Raw genomic sequence first — 15,352 nt, 5'->3', positions numbered from 1 at the left:
GGTGAATCTGTGTGCTTCCATTGAGCTGACTGGCGCTTTGTTTCTGGATTGAAAAATGGCATCCGCGTCTCATCCATTGTCACAACCGACGAAAAGAAAGTCCCGTTCATGCTGTTGTTGCGCGTCAACATTGCTTGACAACATGCCACACAGGCAGCCATGTGGTCATCCGTCAGCATTCGTGGCACCCACCTGGATGACACTTTTCGCATTTTCAGGTCGACATGCAGGATTGTGTGCACAGAACCCACAGAAATGCCAACTCTGGAGGCGATCTGTTCAACACTCATTCGGCGATCCCCCAAAACAATTCTGTCCACTTTCTCGATCATGTCGTCAGACCAGCTTGTGGGAGCCCGAGGTTGTTTTGGTTTGGTGTGACACGATGTTCTGCCTTCATTAAACTGTCGCACCCACGAACGCACTTTCGACACATCCATAACTCCACCACTACATGTCTCCTTCAACTGTCGATGAATTTCAATTGGTTCACACCACGCAAATTCAGAAAACGAATGATTGCACGCTGTTCAAGTAACGAAAACGTCGCCATTTTAAGTATTTAAAACAGTTCTCATTCTCGACGCTGGCGGTAAAATTCCATCTGCCGTACGGTGCTGCCATCTCTGGAACATATTGACAATGAACGCGGCCTCATTTTAAAACAATGCGCATGTTTCTATCTCTTTCCAGTCTAGAGAAAAAAAATCGGAGGCCTTAGAACTTGAATGCAGCTCGTAGAGTAGTTGAGCGTGGCAGCAATACGAAACAGAGAACAGTAGACACGAAGTGTTTCGCATGGTGCCGACTTTTAACGAGCAGTACTAAGGAGCTGGTGGCCACATGATCGCGCCCTTACTGTAGCTAGTCTATTGCGAGCTCATAAGATACTAAGTTACGTATGTTACCAAATAATAACTAGATCGGTACACATGCGGTCCAAGGTACAGGCCCAGAGCGTCAGTATTGGCTCTTGATCAAAAAGTTTGACAACCAGTGTTATAAACAGTATCCACAGCTCGCGCCACATGTGTCGTGTGGTCGACATCAAGCCACAGTTTCGAAATACAGGGCGATTTTTTCCACCGTGTACAATCACTAGGCATTGATCGACGCAAGGACATTTAACAAAAAGGCTAATGAACTTACGTCCGGAAATGCATTGTTTCCACCTCAGAGACCATTTATTCAATCATATTTTGTTAGAAAGACTGCGGTCTAACACGCGCTGTACCATGCGGTCAGTTAGAGTACACATAGTTTTCTCCTAGAGGATGATACTGTTCCTCATATATCACACCCTAGTGCTCTCTCTTGTCGTAGTAATTGGTAATGTTATGTCCGATTCACTTCTCGTGGTGACTGATCTTGTAGAGGATGTGATACAGCGTTGTGCGCAATGGTTCCGTATTTGAATCGAGAGCTTGCCGACATGGTGTTTACTTACGGAAAGGCATATGGCAACGGGCAGCGGGCAGCAAGATTGTATCAGGAGACTTATCCCCGCCGACAACAACCACAGCATTCAGTGTTTGTAACAGTGTTTCGCCATTTGTCTGAGACAGGGTCGTTTCAGGAAGCAGGAAATCATGAAGGACGTCCCCGAAATGTTCGGACACCAGACTTGGAGGAAAATGTGATTAACACTGGAAGGCGACGCCGTGTCAGTACCAGGCAGTTGCCTGCCAGTACAGGGTAATCTAGACGCTCGTGTGAAACATTCTCCGTGACAACTGTTACTATCCTTATCACTTAGAGCGTGTGCAGGGCTTACTAACGACAGACTTTCCACATCGGGAGCAATTTTTCGACTGGCTTCTTCACCAGGGAAGGACGATTCTGGGGTTTGTGTCATCCATCCTATTCACTAATGAGGCCACCTTTACGCTGATTGGTATTTTCAACTTTCATAACAGCCATCTGTGGATAGTATGCAGAACCCCCATTATATGGTGACAGCGAATTATCATCATCGGTGCAGCGGAAATGTGTGGGCCAGGATAATTGGCGCCCATATTTTGGGACCAGCCTTCCTTCTGCGTCGCCTAACAGGCCGGAATTACTGGCGCTTCTTGCGAATGACTTTGGCTCCCCTGCTGGAAGAAGTGCCACTGATGATTCGAGGGGTTGCATGGTTGCTACATGTTCGTACTCCAGCCCACTTCGTCGTTAACGTCCGGAAGCATCTCAATCGTGTCTTCCCTGGTCGATGGATCGGACGAGGGAGTCTAGTTGCATGGCCTGCCCGTTCACCGGATCTCAACCTGTGCAATGTCTGGTTATGGGCCCATGTCAAAAGTACCGTGTATGCAGAGCCCATTACAGATGCGGAGACACTGGAACAGCGTATTCATGCTGCCCTTCACACTCTTCGGATGCAGATTGCTCGATGTGAACGTGTGAGACAGAACATGCTACGGCACGTACAAGCATGAGCTGAGGCACATGGAAACCATTATCAACACTAACTGTGACTGCATGGTACAGCGCGTATTAGACTGCAGTCTCTGTAACAAAGCATGATTGAGTAAATGGTCTCTAGCATGGAAACCATGCATTTCCGGACAGGAGTTCATTGGACCTTTTTTGTTCCGCATCCTCTCATCGATCAATCCCTAGAGTTTGTACACGGTGGAAAGATACACCCTGTATATCATTAGGGGTCCGCGCTTTCGATAGGCAATGTACGTAAAAATGGTTCAAATGGCTCTGAACACTATGGGACTTAACATCTGAGGCCCCTAGACTTAGAACTACTTACACCTAACGAACCTAAGGACTTCACACACATCCATGCCCGAGGCAGGATTCGAGCCTGTGACCGTAGCAGCCGCGTGGTTCCGGACTGAAGCGCCTAGAACCGCTCGACCACAGCGACCGGCCGCAATGTACACTCCTGGAAATGGAAAAAAGAACACATTGACACCGGTGTGTCAGACCCACCATACTTGCTCCGGACACTGCGAGAGGGCTGTACAAGCAATGATCACACGCACGGCACAGCGGACACACCAGGAACCGCGGTGTTGGCCGTCGAATGGCGCTAGCTGCGCAGCATTTGTGCACCGCCGCCGTCAGTGTCAGCCAGTTTGCCGTGGCATACGGAGCTCCATCGCAGTCTTTAACACTGGTAGCATGCCGCGACAGCGTGGTCGTGAAACGTATGTGCAGTTGACGGACTTTGAGCGAGGGCGTATAGTGGGCATGCGGGAGGCCGGGTGGACGTACCGCCGAATTGCTCAACACGTGGGGCGTGAGGTCTCCACAGTACATCGATGTTGTCGCCAGTGGTCGGCGGAAGGTGCACGTGCCCGTCGACCTGGGACCGGACCGCAGCAACGCACGGATGCACGCCAAGACCGTAGGATCCTACGCAGTGCCGTAGGGGACCGCACCGCCACTTCCCAGCAAATTAGGGACACTGTTGCTCCTGGGGTATCGGCGAGGACTATTCGCAACCGTCTCCATGACGCTGGGCTACCATCACGCACACCGTTAGGCCGTCTTCCGCTCACGCCCCAACACCGTGCAGCCCGCCTCCAGTGGTGTCGCGACAGGCGTGAATGGAGGGACGAATGGAGACGTGTCGTCTTCAGCGATGAGAGTCGCTTCTGCCTTGGTGCCAATGATGGTCGTATGCGTGTTTGGCGCCGTGCAGGTGAGCGCCACAATCAGGACTGCATACGACCGAGGCACACAGGGCCAACACCCGGCATCATGGTGTGGGGAGCGATCTCCTACACTGGCCGTACACCACTGGTGATCGTCGAGGGGACACTGAATAGTGCACGGTACATCCAAACCGTCATCGAACCCATCGTTCTACCATTCCTAGACCGGCAAGGGAACTTGCTGTTCCAACAGGACAATGCACGTCCGCATGTATCCCGTGCCACCCAACGTGCTCTAGAAGGTGTAAGTCAACTACCCTGGCCAGCAAGATCTCCGGATCTGTCCCCCATTGAGCATGTTTGGGACTGGATGAAGCGTCGTCTCACGCGGTCTGCACGTCCAGCACGAACGCTGGTCCAACTGAGGCGCCAGGTGGAAATGGCATGGCAAGCCGTTCCACAGGACTACATCCAGCATCTCTACGATCGTCTCCATGGGAGAATAGCAGCCTGCATTGCTGCGAAAGGTGGATATACACTGTACTAGTGCCGACATTGTGCATGCTCTGTTGCCTGTGTCTATGTGCCTGTGGTTCTGTCAGTGTGATCATGTGATGTATCTGACCCCAGGAATGTGTCAATAAAGTTTCACCTTCTTGGGACAATGAATTCACGGTGTTCTTATTTCAATTTCCAGGAGTGTATGTGGCGTATGTGGTGCTGCAAGCGGGAAAACAGCAAAGCAGTATTCGCGGTAGTGCTTATCTAAAACTGTTGAGTTACTGTTTCATTGTGCCCTTGAACCAATACTCCACAACACTTACAGTTGCTTCTATAAAATTTATAACTGGGTCCCGGCGGAGGTTCGAGTCCTCCATCGGACATGGGCGTGTGTTTGTCCTTACAAGGGAACCTCCCCATCGCACCCCCCTCAGATTTAGTTAGAAGTTAGCACAGTGGATAGGCCTTGAAAAACTGAACACAGATCAATCGAGAAAACAGGAAGAAGTTGCGTGGAACTACGAAAAAATAAACAAAATATAGAAACTGAATAGCGCAAGATAGGCAACATCAAGGATAATGTGAGCAGAGGAGCGCTGTGGTCCCGTGGTTAGCGTGAGCAGCTGCGGAACGAGTCTTCCCTCGAATGAAAAGTTTACTTTCTTTCTTTTCGCAAAGTTATGATCTGTCCGTTCGTTCATTGACGTCTCTGTTCACTGTAATAAGTTTAGTGTCTGTGTTTTGGGACCACACCGCAAAACCTTGCGATTAGTAGAGGAAAGGACGTGCCTCTCCAATGGGAACCGAAAACATTTGATCGCAAGGTCATAGGTCAACCGATTCCTCCACAGGAAAACACGTCTGATATATTTTATACGACACTGGTGACGGCATGTGCGTCACATGACAGGAATACGTTGTCGACCCACCTAACTTGTGCACTTGGCGAATGGGTAAAAAGATTCTTCTACCTTGCAAGATTTATATTTTCTTGTGGATGTGATAATCACTCCCAAAAAAGTGATGAAAACATAAGAGTTTGACACATAAACTGAAAATAAAAAATTAAACTTTTCACTCGAGGGAAAACTTGAACCAAGGACCTCGTTCCGCAGCTGCTCACGCTAACCACGAGACCACGGCGCTCCTGAGCTCACATTATCCTTGATGTTGCCTGTCTTGCGCATGGACTACTCAGTTTGTATATTTTGCTTATTTTTTCATAGTTTCACAGAACTTCTTCCTGTTTTCTCTATTGATCTGTGTTCAGTTTTTCAAAGCATATCCACTGTGCAAACTTATAACTAAATCTGAGGGGGATGCGATGGGGAGGTTCCCTTGTTAGGATAATTTAGGTTAAGTGGTGTGTAAGCTTAGGGACTGATGACCTTAGCAGTTAAGTCCCATAAGATTTCACACACATTTGAAAATTTTTTATAACTGGGATTTTCTTTTATGGATACCCTGTACTTGAGATAATTTCTCGTAGCAATGCCGGAAGTAATGTGTGTTCCCGTTTATGACAAGTACGAACAGGAAGAAGAGCTATCCGCTGTTGCATTACATTCAGCTGTCGCCGAAAGAGATCTCCTTGACCGCTACTGTACAAAGGGACAAGTCTGCGAGCGCGGCCGCGTCCGTGTCAGTGGAATGAACATTCGGCACGGCGTCTGTGGGACGCACGAGTTGCGCTTGAGTGAGTCGCGGCTCCGCTTGTGTTGCAGTCGGCGTGTGCGCCCCGCGGCCCGTTAGCTGGAGAGCCGCCAGGCCCTGAGGACGCCCGGGCCCTCACTGCCCGACATGGACGGCGCCTCGCCCCGACTGCTGCTGCTGCCGCTGGCGCTGCTCGCCGCTGCCGGCCCCACAGGTAGGCAGGAGTACCAACATCTGCCGCAACGTCATCGGCCTCGTAGTGAAAATGTGAATTTTTTTTCAAATATCTTGTGTTTTCCGAAGTAATCTTGCGAGGGTACAGATGTATCGAACCTTACCTTTACACATCTCTGCTGAACTCGAGAGGAAAGATTTTTAGCCGGCCGAGGTGGCCGAGCGGTTCTAGGCGCTACAGTCTGGAAACGCGTGACCGCTACGGTCGCAGGTTCGAATCCTGCCTCGGGCATGGATGTGTGTGATGTCCTTAGGTTAGTTAGGTTTAAGTAGTTCTAAGTTCTAGGGGACTGATGACCTCAGAAGTTAAGTCCCATAGTGCTCAGAGCCATTTGAACCATTCTTGAACGAAAGATTTTTACCAAAGAAAAATCTCCAGACAGCCGTATGCTTTCACAAGTTATTTTATTTAGACAGTCTGTTTCGGCATCTCATTAATGCCATCTTCAGGCCCCTATGCACTGCATGTATAGAGGATCAGATACATCGATGTATGCGCAACCAGAACCATTAATACCTGGCCTTAGTGATTTTTTTGTGGTATGTACTTCGAAGTACACACTCCATAAAAAATTCACGGAATCCAGATACTGATCGCTCCGCTTATGAATCCGTCGACGTATCTGACTGTCTATACATGGAGTGCATAGGGGCCTGAAGATGGCAGTAATCAGATGCAGAAACTGGCCGTCTAAATCAAATAATTTCCGAAAAAATGGTTCAAATGGCTCTGAGCACTGTGGGACTTAACTTCTGAGGTCATCAGTCCCCTAGAACTTAGAACTACTTAAACCTAACTAACCTAAGGACATCACACACATCCATGCCCGACGCAGCATTCGAACCTGCGACCGTAGCGGTCACGTGGTTCCAGACTGTAGCGCCTAGAACCGCTCGGCCACACCGGCCGACAATTTCTGAAAACATAGGGCTATTTGGCGATTTTTCTTTGGTAACTATCTGACCGGCTGCTGTTCCGTATCTACTATAGATCAACAGAGATCAAGACCAATGGTGTCGCGGGGACGTCCTGTTAGCTAAAGTGCGGGATGAGTTTTCGGCGACTGCAAAAGACGCGTGGGTTGTCAATCTGGGACATCGGATCTCGCAGCGAACTATGAGCAAGGCGCGAATAGGGAGGCGAGGTAGTTATTTTACACTTAATTCTAGCAGTCAAACCCGACATAGCCCTGGTATTGATTTTATCAATTTTCTATCAGAAACGTACTGTTTTCGTATGCGGGGCGTGTTTACAACACGATTTTGCAAAAGTCATGATAGCAACGTCTCTTCATAGCTCTATAGACAGCTACTGTTTTCGCTTACAGCCGTTTGCGCTTCGTCGCTGAAAGCTGTGAAAAGCGCGGCCAGGTGTCTGGGATTTCCTTAAGTTGACTCGACTGTAGGAGTGCCTTAGCCGTAAAGAATATATGTATTAAAACTTCATGCATAATGCGGCATTTCATTGCTTATGATGTCATATTTCTTGAAGTGTGTGTTGTACAATGATATGTATATTCAGCGGCATGTGTGGATACGGGCTGCACAATATGTTGCGAGTAGAGCTATTAGCATAAAAGTAATTAATTTAAATGTCATGCATGATACTGCAGTTTTTCAGGCTGTAACCTCCCCACAGTAAAATAATATTATATATCATTCAGATTTAGTGTAACCTCCCAACAGTAAAAAGAATATAAGTATATAATTCACATTAAGTGTAACCTCGCAACAAATAAAAAAATAATATGTATAACATTCGCATTTAGTATATGCTCCCAAAAGATAAATTCCGTAACCTACAAATAATACAATGTGACTAATCTCTCAATGAAATTGTGGTTCATTTATAACCATTAAGTAATTGACTGTGAATTTAAACTGATAAATTTTGGACGTCAGCAGTGCTGCGTCATGGCCCTGAAAGATCATTCTGAATAAATAGAAAAATTCTTACCTCAATAAGGTCGCCGGAATACGCGTATATATCTGCTCCTATAAGAAATTTTTCTGGCACAGCTCAGTGCAATGCTGGCCGATAGATTGGTCATGTATAAAAAGAAACAACTGCCTTTTTTTTTTACAATAATCTGGATGACCATGGATTGGAGAAATTAGTAAATTCTTCAAATTGCGATGAATGATTGTTAAAAGTTACTTTTTATGAGAAAGATTATTATTAAGAGATTTTTTAAAACATTTACATGGGACTTGATACAAAAGTAGTACATATGCGCGAGGCTGCTTTTACCTTATACTACAACGCTCAGTCTCCGCCATCGCTCCCCACGACCGGCCCAGCCAACTCGATACACACGACTGCTAGCAACTACAGGGTGTTTCAAAAATGACCGGTATATTTGAAACGGCAATAAAAACTAAACGAGCAGCGATAGAAATACACCGTTTGTTGCAATATGCTTGGGACAACAGTACATTTTCAGGCAGACAAACTTTCGAAATTACAGTAGTTACAATTTTCAACAACAGATGGCGCTGCGGTCTGGGAAACTCTATAGTACGATATTTTCCACATATCCACCATGCGTAGCAATAATATGGCGTAGTCTCTTAATGAAATTACCCGAAACCTTTGACAACGTGTCTGGCGGAATGGCTTCACATGCAGATGAGATGTACTGCTTCAGCTGTTCAATTGTTTCTGGATTCTGGCGGTACACCTGGTCTTTCAAGTGTCCCCACAGAAAGAAGTCACAGGGGTTCATGTCTGGCGAATAAGGAGGCCAATCCACGCCGCCTCCTGTATGTTTCGGATAGCCCAAAGCAATCACACGATCATCGAAATATTCATTCAGGAAATTAAAGACGTCGGCCGTGCGATGTGGCCGGGCACCATCTTGCATAAACCACGAGTTGTTCGCAGTGTCGTCTAAGGCAGTTTGTGCCGCCACAAATTCACGAAGAATGTCCGGATAGTGTGATGCAGTAATCGTTTCGGGTCTGAAAAATGGGCCAATGATTCCTTTGGAAGAAATGGCGGCCCAGACCAGTACTTTTTGAGGATTCAGGGACGATGGGACTGCAACATGGGGCTTTTCGGTTCCCCATATGCGCCAGTTCTGTTTATTGACGAAGCCGTCCAGGTAAAAATAAGCTTCGTCAGTAAACCAAATGCTGCCCACATGCATATCGCCGCCATCAATCCTGTGCACTATATCGTTAGCGAATGTCTCTCGTGCAGCAATGGTAGCGGCGCTGAGGGGCTGCCGCATTTGAATTTTGTATGGATAGAGGTGTAAACTCTGGCGCATGAGACGATACGTGGACGTTGGCGTCATTTAGACCGCAGCTGCAACACGGCGAACGGAAACCCGAGGCCGCTGTTGGATCACCTGCTGCACTAGCTGCGCGTTGCCCTCTGTGGTTGCCGTACGCGGTCGCCCTACCTTTCCAGCACGTTCATCCGTCACGTTCCCAGTCCGTTGAAATTTTTCAAACAGATTCTTTATTGTATCGCTTTTCGGTCCTTTGGTTACATTAAACCTCCGTTGAAAACTTCGTCTTGTTGCAACAACACTGTGTTCTAGGCGGTGGAATTCCAACACCAGAAAAATCCTCTGTTCTAAGGAATAAACCATGTTGTCTACAGCACACTTGCACGTTGTGAACAGCACACGCTTACAGCAGAAAGACGACGTACAGAATGGCGCACCCACAGACTGCGTTGTCTTCTATATCTTTCACATCACTTGCAGCGCCATCTGTTGTTGAAAATTGTAACTACTGTAATTTCGAAAGTTTGTCCGCCTGAAAATGTACTGTTGTCCCAAGCATATTGCAACAAACGGTGTATTTCTATCGCTGCTCGTTTAGTTTTTATTGCCGTTTCAAATATACCGGTCATTTTTGAAACACCCTGTACAAACTCCTACTGCTACACAGTGCCTACTGCTGACAACACTGCTCTCTGGTCTGAGATTCTCTTATACCTTACGTATCGCAGGCAGCGCGTGAGAAATCCATCGAAATTACATCTGCTCGAGTGCGCTAGCAACAAATTCCTTAATCATGGACCTCTTACAAGGCAACTCACATCGCCTCATCTATATGTTGTAGAATGACACAATTTTCTAGGTACATTCAGCAGCATATGTAGCCACTGGCTGCAAAATCTGTTGCGAATAGAGTTATTGGCACAAAAGTAATAAATTTAAATGTACATGATGCGGGAGTCTTTCGCATCTCGTTGTTTATCACGTGTTACGTCCTGAACTATGACAGGTATGTGGTTCTTACCTTCACAGCGATTGTTGCCTGACATTAAAGGATATGTATACCACGTTTGGTTGCAATCGGTGAAATGGTTTGGGGGGGGGGGGATGTAGAACATACATTCTTTATCACGTCTTACGTCCTGAACTATGACAGGTACGTGGTTTTTACCCTCACAGCGATTGTTGTCTGACAGTAAAGGATATGTATACCACCTTTGGTTCTAATTGGTGAAATGGTTTAGTGGGAGATGTGGAACATACAAACACACGTATATACATAAGTACATACATACATTTAGATAATATGTATTGGTTGTATAACATGAATCAGTATATTTTTCTTTACAGTGACCGAACGGAATATTAACGAGTAATGGCTAATTCCAGAGAAAAAGTGAATAGTCTCAGTGTCCATTAAAGCTGAGTGGACTTTAGACATGGAGACCATTCTCATGAACCCAAGACGTCATAAATCCTATGTTATTCTTAAACTATATGATGTCAAGATCCATTTTGCAACATAACGTGTTTATTAAGTTAAAAAATGGTTCAAATGGCTCTGAGCACTATGAGACTTAACATCTATGGTCATCAGTCCCCTAGAACGTAGAACTACTTAAACCTAACTAACCTAAGGACAGCACACAACACCCAGCCATCACGAGGCAGAGAAAATCCCTGACCCCGCCGGGAATCGAACCCGGGAACCCGGGCGTGGGAAGCGAGAACGCTACCGTTTATTAAGTTACTTAAACTGAAGAGTTGTAGTAGTAAATTGAGAGGACGTACGCCACACATGCATACGGTTATGGAAATTATTCTAGTGAACGTGTACCTCGGTAGTAAATTGTCCGGAAAATGCTGTCTACCAGTAATAACTAAAAAACTAAACTCCGTCCGAACAGGCCATGAAGGCCCAACGGTACCCACCGGCCGCCGTGTTATCCTCACCCACATGCGTCACTGGATGCGGGTAGAGAGGGGCATGTGGTCAGCACACCACTCTCCCTGCGTACGTCAGTTTATCACACCGGAGCCGCTACTTCTCCATCGAGGAGCTCCTCAGTTTGCCTCACAAGGGCTGAATGCACCGCACTTGCCAACAGCGCTGGGCAGACCGGATGGTCGCCCATCCAAATGCTAGCCCAGCCCGACAGCGCTTGACTTCGGTGATCTGGCGGGAACCGGTGTTACCACTGCGGCAAGGACGTTGGCGTTTACCAGTAATACGATGCCGAATTCATTCGACAACCGACAGAAGGTCAAGCAAATCAACGGCCCTTAAAATCGTCAGAAACGACGGATCGACTTAGAGGAAGTGGTTAAAAATGTGGAAACACTTCGGGAAATCCGTGCTTGAACATAAATGCAGATGATAGCCAGCCCTGCAGGTTGCACTGTTGTGGTTGACCACGAACACCACCTGTCCTCAATACGGTGCAACTCTATGTTGTAGTCAGAACAGTGTTCCGTGTAGTTGAGAGTGCATTGTGCAGGAGCTAAGTAAATTCGAACGTGGAGAAACTGTTGGTGCTCGAATCACGGGTGCTTCCGTAATCAAGGGAGCTGAAGTGTTTGGTGTTTCAGGGGGCACTGTATCCAAGATTTGTACTGTACATATCGAAAACGAAAAAAACATCATCCGCTAAGCCACAACGCTGACAAAGTGTGTGCTGAGTGATCATGACAGACAATGATTGACGAGGAATGTGACGAAAAATAAGGGGAGACAGCTGCAAAAGTCACCGCAGAACTGAAAGTTGTACTTGCGAACCCTGTAGTTCCAAAACAGCACTAAGAGGTCCCCATAATCAGAGAATTGCAAAATGAACTTTAATTCCAAGACGAACCTTCAGTTATGCAAACGTCTGTAACAGGAAAAAGTGGTGCCAAAGCCATAAAATCTGGATTATGGAGCAATCGAATAATGTCATTCAGTCGGATGAGTCTTGTTTTACACTGCTTCCAACTTACGGCAAGAGTACAACGTGACAGAGAGTCGGTGATGATTTTGGTAGGCGAATTGTTGTAATCCATGGGGCCGGCCGCGGTGGACGAGCCGTTCTAGGCGCTTCAGTCCGGGACCGCGCGACTGCTACGGTCGCAGGTTCGAATCCTGCCACGGGCATGGATTTGTGTGATGTCCTTAGGTTAGTTAGGTTTAAGTAGTTCTAAGTTCTAAGGGGACAGATGACCTCAGATGTTAAGTCCAATAGTGCTCAGGGCCATTTGAAACATTTTTTGTAATCCATGGGCCCCATGGCTACTCTGCATGGTCATATTACTGCTAAGGATTGTGTCCATTTTGGCTGATGAAGTCCCTTCCGTGGTACAATATCTGTTCCCCAAACGTGAAGCTGTGTTCCAAGACGAGAAGATCCCCATTCACATCGTCCAGGACTGGCTTTGTGACCACGAGGAAGAACTGTCCCATTTCCCATGGTCCCCACAGTCACCAGATCTCAATATTATTGAGTCCTTGTTATCTACGTTGGGCAGAAGTGTGCATGATCGCTGTCCACCTTCACCATCATTACCTGAACTTGTAAGTAAGCTGTTTAGGTCTTTATGCTGGTAACGCCATGTAGCGCTCTGTATGAAAATCACTGACTGTGCTGTGTGCAGTCAACGGCTGGTTAGCATTGTTGAAATATTCGCTATAGTAGTGTTGGACAGTTGGATGTGAAAAGCGTATAGCGTTGGCAGTTGGAGGTGTGCCGCTTGCAGTGGTGGATGTGGAGTGAGATGCCAGAGTTTTGAGCGGACGATCTGAACGTGTGTCTATCAGAAAAGGGAAATTTGTTTAATTGGATGTCACAAAATTATATATGTATTATGACTTTTAAACGCTATTAAGGTAGTAAATACATTGTCTATTCTCTATCAAAATCTTTCATTTGCTAACTACGCCTATCAGTAGTTAGTACCTTCAGTAGGTCGAATCTTTTATTTAGCTGGCAGTATTGGCGCTCGCTGTATTGCAGTAGTTCAAGTAACGAAGATTTTTGTGAGGTAAGTGATTCATGAAAGGTATAGGTTATTGTTAGGCAGGGCCATTCTTTTGTAGGGATTATTGAAAGTCAGATTGCGTTGCGCTAAAAAATATTGTGTGTCAGTTTAGTGATAATCAGAATAAATAAAGAGAGAACTGTCTGAGTACGTTCAGTTTTACTCAGCTGTCTTTGTATCAAATAAGGTAAAAGTTTACTAGCACAGTCATTAATAATTTTTCTAAGGGGACGTTACAAACTTGCCACTATTTTGCAGGAAGAATGGTATAAGATTCTCTTGAAAACCATGCAGGATAAATATATAGCCATTCCAAGACGACTGGAGCTGTTTTAAGTGCCAACGGTTTTCCTGTACCGTACACGGTGTGGTAATGTGTTGTGTTTTTGGGTTGCCATATTTTTCTACACCCCCTGTACCAGTGTTGTAAGACGGAGGTGATTACGGCGTTGAGCGTGCAGGTGGTCGTGAAGGCTGCCAGGTGTGGCATTGCTGATTCAGAAGACGGAGCTCAGAACCGGCAGGCCAGAACACGTGCTGGCAGCGTGGTGTGTAATGGACGACATCGCGGGGATATAGCTTTCCCACTGCAGATCCGGAAACAGCATCCTGGTGTCCTCCAAGATCTGTTAACACGACAGTTTTTTGTATGAAACTTCTCTGTGTTCAAGCCGCGTCATGTTTGAGTTTAAACTCTAGTTTTCTAAGATATTCACCGTCTTCATCAGCCAGAGCTGACTCACTGGCAGCAGGTCTTTTTTCTTTCCATTCTCTAGGTTGAGCCAGTGTAGAGTCAAGGATTTTCCCGTCAAATACCAGGAGAGCTGGTAGTGAGCAGAGGGATGTCCGTCGGGAAGATTTGGGAGGGGAGTTCCAGTTCCAACATTTGCCTTACAACAGGGGAAACCGCCAGAAACCGTTAGGCACGAAAGGTATATGGGAATTATATTTAATTTAATTAACCTCCTCAGTCCTGAGCTTCGATTTTGTGAATGAAATGTTTAATTAATGGTCACTGCATTGTTTTTGGGCAAAATAAGATCGATATACTGAATTAAAAAAAATTGATTTGATTCGCAACAATGTCAGAAGGTGTTCAAAGTGAATACTATTTATGTTAAAACTCCTAAAAATTACGAAAACAACATCAGTGGGAATGTGAAAATTGAAGCTGTTGCCAAATGTAGTCCCAGTGCTACACCAAAAACAATATATGGCCTTGTTGTTTGATGAAACAAATAATCACTTATTCGGTGCTGGACGGTATGTTAGCATATTAAAGCACAGTCTAAATACATTCTAGTGTAAAATTACTAAAAACAAACAGAAATTACCATTATTTTTCGAAGACTTGCTGACACTATGATAAATAGCTTTTTCAAGCAGATTCTGGGAACATGAAGAGACGAAAACAGACGATGCAGTGAAAGCTCATGGTTTATAGTATATAATACAATTACGTACAGCGAATTTGGTTTATTCCCTGAGCTAGAAAAAAATGAAATTTGGATGTAGCATATATGCTACACGGGGACTGAGGAGGTCAATTCAACACAAAGAAAAACAAAAGCCTAGTTTACTTGCTAATGTATTCGATGACTTACTCTAAACGTGCAGTGTTTCCAGCTTTGCTATCGTCCACAGACATTATGATTACAGCCGGGACCAGTCAATGTACGCAATCTGAAAAGATGAAACAGGCCTCTGGGGAACAGTCCTTATCGAGAGCACAGGTTTTTCGCTGGTACAAATAATTTTTGGAAGGCCGAGAACACGTTGAAGTTGAACACCGCTCAGGGAGACCAACTTCAAAAAGCGACGAAAACGTCGAACGTTTGCGTGCTCTTATGAGATCGGACCGACGTTTAACAATAAGAATGACGGGTGACCTGTTGAACGCTTTCACTGTACATCAAATTTCGAAGATTTGCACACTGCTGACAAATGGATGCTGCAACATGACGACGCCGCATGTCACACGGCCATGTCCATGACGGAATATTTGACCTTGCTGTTCCACAGCCTCCCTGTTCACCCGATCTGAGTATTTGTGACTTTCTTCTTTTCCCGAAATTGAAAAATGTCTTAAAAGGACATCATTTTCGGACC

The 15,352-nt window shown here is 46.0% G+C and overlaps 1 protein-coding gene and 1 pseudogene across 2 annotated transcripts in view; one reads left to right on the top strand and one right to left on the bottom strand.

Annotated features, from left to right (window-relative positions):
* Positions 1 to 15,352, top strand: part of LOC126091963 (phospholipase A1 member A-like) — a 154,313-nt gene that overhangs the window by 83,719 nt on the left and 55,242 nt on the right. For both annotated transcript variants that reach the window (XM_049907313.1, XM_049907312.1), the window contains exon 2: positions 5,837 to 5,979. In XM_049907313.1, the coding sequence (XP_049763270.1) occupies positions 5,913 to 5,979 (67 nt within the window). In that variant the 5' untranslated portion in view covers positions 5,837 to 5,912. The remainder of the gene's footprint in view (positions 1 to 5,836; positions 5,980 to 15,352) is intronic.
* On the bottom strand, positions 11,332 to 11,449 carry LOC126093754 (5S ribosomal RNA; annotated as a pseudogene).

The sequence above is a fragment of the Schistocerca cancellata genome, chromosome 7 (genome assembly GCF_023864275.1).
Source record: "Schistocerca cancellata isolate TAMUIC-IGC-003103 chromosome 7, iqSchCanc2.1, whole genome shotgun sequence".
Lineage (NCBI taxonomy): Eukaryota > Metazoa > Arthropoda > Insecta > Orthoptera > Acrididae > Schistocerca > Schistocerca cancellata.
This window is presented reverse-complemented; position numbering and strand designations above follow the sequence as displayed.